This window comes from Lutjanus erythropterus, chromosome 14, assembly GCF_056507025.1.
Source record: "Lutjanus erythropterus isolate fLutEry1 chromosome 14, fLutEry1.hap2, whole genome shotgun sequence".
Taxonomy (NCBI): domain Eukaryota; kingdom Metazoa; phylum Chordata; class Actinopteri; order Lutjaniformes; family Lutjanidae; genus Lutjanus; species Lutjanus erythropterus.
Window position 1 is genome coordinate 29,822,446 of NC_139330.1, and position 6,534 is coordinate 29,828,979.

Genomic DNA, 6,534 nt, shown 5'->3' on the forward strand with positions numbered 1-6,534 from the left:
AAACTAAATTTGTACCTCAGATTTTATGCATATGGTGGTGTGTTAATACTATGACAATTTTACTAAAAAAGCATTTTAAAAAAGCAGTATCACTTAGCTAACAGTATAGCAGTACATTGAATTTGTAGCCCCTTGTAATCTGTATCATATCACCTGTTTCTTGCCAATACCAGATAATAAAAATAAACAGCTAGAAATGAAGAGACAACCAGTCAGTCTTATGTTTCTGGACGTTTTCTTTTAATTGATCCTTCATTCTTCATCCTGCCCACAACTACACAACATATCTACCACATTATAGTATATGTGCATACAGCACATCTGTGTGCACCAAGAGCAAGCAGCCCCATCCAAACAGTTTACAGATGCAGTCTGTCAGATTACAGAAAAATAAGTTAAAACAACACTCTTTCAGGCCTGTGAAACCAGGTAAATAACGTAATCTTCCTTCACTCCAGGTGGTGCCCTTGATGTTTGTTCTAGATAACAATAATACAGTAGCTCCACGACATTGTCGGGCATGGTGATTGTATGCCAGCTGATTTTCATACTCAGCATGGTGGATTTAAAGGCATTAATAGATATTCATACCCCACAACTGTTTGCTGTAAAGAGGCAGATAAGTATGTCACCCTTAGCACAATGTTTAAAAAACCTTGACAGGCAGTGGATAAAAACAGGAGCTCAAAGGGGGCTGCTTCAGTAACCTAACAGATCAGTCTCTGTTAGGAGTAGTACAATGCAACAACAGGTTTTGTCCAATCATTTTACAGGACAAAATATTCAGTGTGTAGAATCTAAAGAGCATTCATGGTAAGCAGGAGTTTCTGACCATCAATAGATAAGGACAGGTAAGAGCGTTAGAAACTCCAGCTGCCATAAAAGCTGAGTAGACTAAGATTCAGCACCAGTTAACCAAGGCTTCCTCCCATTATCATTCTGATGTAACCGATATTACATGTTTTTTGTTAATAGTTTTTAAAATGAAGTTGATGGCGATGGCTCTGCTAGCAGAAAGTACTGGACAAGTGTTGTCATGGAAAACAGAATGAGAGACAGGTCAGGAAACCTATCATGGATAGTAATTTTAAACAATGTGATTCACTTTTTTCTCTTTCATTAGAGTTGAAATACAGATTGGCTTCCAAAGTGGACTGTAGTTTTATGTTTAGCCACTTGACTGCTCGTACCGTGACATTAAGAGAGGAAGTGACACTTTCTGTGAAATCACTGGCTTACAGGAAGTGTCACTTTTCTAACCCTGGACAACATAAATTAACCTTATATACAAATGACTAAACATAAAACCATATATTTAGCGTGTGCAAGCCTAAACAAAAACAAAAAAAATACAATAAAATGACATTAAATATTCAGATTTTTTTTTTATGACTAGCTCATGATGTCGCTGATTTAAGGTATGCAATGAGGTCTCCGCGCTCTCCCTTCTTCTTGATGCCAGCGAAGATCATTTTGGTTCCGGGAATGTACTTCTTGGGGTTCTCCAGGTACTCCATCAGGGTGTCGTCATTCCACACAATACCTGGGAAAAGACAAAAGATTAGTTATCTAAGCAGACTTAATGACTTAATCAAGAAATCTAAGAGGGATATGACCTCTAAGAAAGGAGTAGGAATGCATGATATGGCTTATTTTTCAGCCGATACAGCTAACTAGAGATAATCTCATATTTCTGTATTTTATATTTAGCAGCTACAATTTAATTAGCAGAATAATAAATATCCCATTATTGATCGATAATTTATCCCTAGCTACAAGTATAAGATATCTGTGTCTATCTTTTAAAGACAGATGTTTAAATTGTGCCGTCTGATATGATGACTGACAGACAGATAATCAACAATTTTGACACTTGAGTCTAGGTGTCAGTTTTCTCAAATATGAGAATTGTCATTTTTTTCTGTCTTATCATTTTAAACTGAACATGTTTGAGCAGCATTTTTGAGATGTTCCACTGTTATGTACACATTCACAGCAAAAAACTTGCAAGTATTTTGATAAACTGCAGACAATAGTGCCCTTCTCTTCACTTGAGCTATATCAAGGGCAGAGGGTTATTCATATCCTCATTTAACTGCTAGTGAACTGACCTTTACTCTTGTTGGCGTCTGTGTATGAGTAGCCCTCTGCCTGCCCGGTCTTGCGTCCGAACAAACCCCAGAGGTTAGGGCCCACCTTGTGCTTGCCCCCCTCCTCTACTGTGTGGCACTGAGCACACTTCTGGACAAAGGCCTTCTTTCCCTTAGCAATGTCTCCCATAGTCAGCTAGAGAAACACAAAGTGAGAAGTATAGTTATTACAAATTGTAATAAACAATATATATATGTGTGTGTATATGTATCACAGTCATGTCCACAGGCTGAATAATGATGTGTGCGAGTTTGGAACCATAAATAAAACTGCCAATCTTCTATTCATAGATCATAGTTGTGGCAGGAGGCTCATTCACTGCCCAAGTCTGACCGACGCCATCTTGTGAAGGTCGTGTAAGGTGAAAACTTTATCTGAACCGCTTTCTTTACAGTACATTCAAACGAGCCATGACATTCCCCTTTCCGCTGGCACCCTGCCGAGGTCATTTCAAGGAAATCCAACATGATACCTGCTCAGGAAACGAGCACCGAAAAGAAAAAGAAAAGAAAAAAAAAAATCACGTCAGCCTCGCTCTCACTCCCTCCAGTTATATCGCTGCTTTAATAGAGTTTCATTCTGTGGTGCTGTGCAGCCGCAGCTCCGGTTACTTCACATTTAAAAAGCTGCCAGGCCTGTGGAGTAAATAAGGTTTGTCTTAACACTGTCCTGCTGTGAGCTTTAACATGCCGCTGTAGTGGAGAGAGATTATACGAGGCGACGTTAATGTACTTAACTAAACGAGTCAATGATACGTGTCACTGTGTTACGAGAAATTATGTTCCCTTCACTCCGCGAATTACCGCGGGAAGCCTTTATAATGCATGAATAACTACATAACTAACGTTCGATAAATTAGCTCGACTTTCGTCTACAATATATGACCACTTCCGTTATAAAGTAGTCATTTTTATTCCTGGTTCAAAAGGAAAGGCTTGACTTAATGCAGGGCTGCCAGGTCCGTGTGACAAAACCAGCCAAACAACCACTAAAACCAACCAATTACCAGAGCTAAAAATATGCCCATACAAAATCATACACACTGCAAGTCCAACAGTACTGCTAACATTGCAAAATGTATTATAATAGTTACAACATAACACCATAAATGTTACGTGCGCCATTATAAATTAAAACCATTACTATGCATTTCTTTCTCTACACTTCCTCCCCGCCTGTCTGGACAACTTAAATGTACTGTTTTTACTTCATATGCATTAACTGAAGTTAATGCCTAACCTTATTGCAACTCAGACACCTTATCATGTACTTAATTGTATTTTAATCATTACTTACAGTAAATACGTGTGCGTAAGCATGTGAATATGTGGGTATAAACATTAATTTAGTTCAAAATATGGACCTATACCATACCTGTACCTATATACCATGGATATTATTCATGTAATTTGCATACAAAAGAGGTCAAGAAACCCGCGGACCTGGCAACCCCGACATACTGTTACCAGGGAACATTTAGAGGGCTAATATTACACATTTTGGCGCAACCTGTTAGTCTGTCCTAACATGACCCCGCTGTGCACCGGCAGCAGCAAGATCAAACCTGTCAATCAGCCAAATGTGAGACCTATAGATTACAAAAGCTTGTATAAAATAACGTTTACAACCGCCTTATCCGAATTTGATAAACTATGATGTCTGCAAATAATGACTTCTTAGCGTATTGATAAGTAGCGGAAGGCCACCCGACATGACTGCAAAGAGTGCAGCAGGTGGATCGAGAGTTATGTAACATGTTAAGATGATTTGATCAATCTATATCGTATGATCCACAAGGTTAGCAGGACCTTATACAAAGTAGCCTTTAAAATGAAAGGGAAGGGTAGAGTTAGCATAAGCACTAGAGCCCTACAGCCTCCAACATGGCGGACTACCGGTCACATCCTTCTCATGAAGCATCAAGGACACAGCACAAACTGAAAGCAACTTCCAAGCACAGACAGCTAATGTGGTATTTATTCACACATTTTCTATTTAACAGTGCAAAGCTCACTAATGTTAGCGCTAGTCTGGCCTGGTTAGCCTGCTGGTAAGGTTATCCAGGGATGTGTCACCGTTAAAGGCTGTCAAGGATGCTTCAATGACGGCGACCGAAACTAGCTCTACTGCTGACACTAATTGGCTGACACTTTATGGAATACAAGAGACATTATGAACGAGCAGTGAGCTGAAATATAAAATTTATCAGACAACAGTACAGCTCTACATACAATTACCGTATTCCTCTTGAATAATGGGCTAGGTTGGATGAACCCCTCTAGCTCACGCAAAAGGAGTAACCGAGCTATTCACCAAGAAAGCTAACGTTAGCTATAAACTACCGTTAGGGCTCAGCCGCCAAGCATCTCTCCCATTGTGTTTCAGCATCATTTAAAACAATAAAGTCACAAACTCAAGCTCTATTAGATAAAACTGCTCAATAGGAAGTATAAAAGCTTACCTTTTAAATAAAATATGCGGGGTTAATATCACTCTGGTGTAGGCGTAGCTTGCCTTTCTCGGCCGATGAGCGCTTTCTGGCGGTCGTAAAGAAGGTCACTTCACTTTACAGGCACCGGCTTTTAACGTCATCGTCCAATCACGTGCCGGCCGGGCGATTTCCACTGAATCCTGACGTGGAACTTCAATCCGGCCCAGTCTCATTTCAACAGAGATACGTTTCCTCCTCCTTACCCGACTTCAGCTGTTGAATTTAATCAGAAAATTGTTTGTTTTGGAGATACAAAGCTCAAATATAAATATATACTAATAAGGCGCACATATTACATATGACAATGCCGAGTTTCCGGTCGCTAGAGACATACTAGAGAGAGACAAGGGTGCAGGGAAGGGAGCGAAAAGGATGCTTTGGTAATGGTACCTGCATCTTGTCGCATTCTCCAGCTTCCATTGTAGAGCAAAAGGCACCTGCTGGACTAACCTTATAAGGAGATACGTATGTACATTAAAATGTGCATTTCTTTGCTGTTAATATGGACAAATTAAAGTATTTGTCATTTTAACAATACAGATCCTTTAGTTTATCAATTATATTTCAGTTATTAGACTTTTGGAATATGGACAAAACTCAAATCCTCACATTTTTGGGCTCTATTGAATATAAAATATTTCAACAACAGATGTAGATGCCGTCAGATAGAAATTAAGGTAATCTAGAGGTGGGTAAACTATCTTTAATATGAATTGGATGGCAAGTCGAGACTTTAATTCATTCATTCACTTTTGACATAAATTGACTTCAGAAAACTGTAGCATGTAAAACGTTAACAAAATGAGGAGCATGGGACACAATTTTTGCATAATTTGTCTATATCACAATGACAATAAAAATCCCTCATTATATAACTATATCTAATCTCAGGATGCCTTTCAGTTGCTTTCTTTGTTTATAACCTTGTAGTTTAGTAATAATAATAGTGAAATAATACGTCAGTAATAGTAAAGTAAAAGTGTATACTTAAAGCACCCTGGACTTGACAAAGATCTGCACAATAAAAGACATATGCAAGTAATGAAATGAGGACAAAATAGAAGAGTAATAAATGAATTAAAACAAAGGCAAGTCAAACCTTTTCTGAAGGTGACCACAGTGTCCTCAGACCAAAGGGAGACACTTAAAGTTTAGGAGCCACAATCCCCTTTTGTTTTCAACCTGGTGTAAAAGTTCAGCTGGGGTTAAGATAGTAAGACTTGTCTTGATTACTCTATACTTTATGTCTGGCGCTATAGAATAGACGACAGCAGATGATTGGTAAGATTCACATAGCACAACACAAGTTTTTATTAAATAAAAAGTGAAAAAGCTGACCCTGCCGGAATCACTTAATATCTGTACCACAACCACAATAAAGCTATGAAACATTTGTCCTCAAGAGGTTCATAAGAGGGTCACTGAGCGCTTGCTATAAACACACACTGGCACGGTGTATGGTGGCACAGATATAGATCACGCCTGAGATCCTCAGTCCCCTCAACAAACAAGTCACAAGCCTCTGACGCCTCTGATCAGCTGAGAGCCTTCTGTATGTGCTCTGTTACGTGGGTCACTTATGTAATATACTAAATACAATATATTAATAAAATAGTTATTCCATATAGTCCTTTCATTCATGTCCATTCATCCCTGTGTTTACTCAACGACATTTCAGAGAGAAATATACTTTCTACTCCACTGCACTAGTATTTTGCTAATTGTTTACTTTTGTCCATGCAAAAACATTTAATTGCTCCAACTTCTCAAATGTGAAGATTTGCAGCTTTTCATTTTAATTATATATATATATATATATATATATATATATATATGTACACATATTTTTTATTTTTTTTTTTAACAATTTTGTAGATACTATTGGTTGGACA

General features: G+C 38.3%; 1 protein-coding gene across 1 annotated transcript; it reads right to left on the reverse strand.

Annotated features, from left to right (window-relative positions):
* Positions 1-218: 218 nt before the first annotated feature.
* LOC146315723 (cytochrome c) lies at positions 219-4,763 on the reverse strand. Its single transcript, XM_084735801.1, has 3 exons — positions 4,613-4,763; positions 2,112-2,286; positions 219-1,543 (listed from the first exon to the last, which is right to left on the reverse strand). The coding sequence occupies exons 2-3, from the start codon at positions 2,278-2,280 to the stop codon at positions 1,398-1,400; spliced, it is 315 nt and encodes a 104-aa protein (XP_084591927.1). The 5' UTR covers positions 2,281-2,286; positions 4,613-4,763; the 3' UTR covers positions 219-1,397.
* Between the last annotated feature and the right edge of the window lie 1,771 nt (positions 4,764-6,534).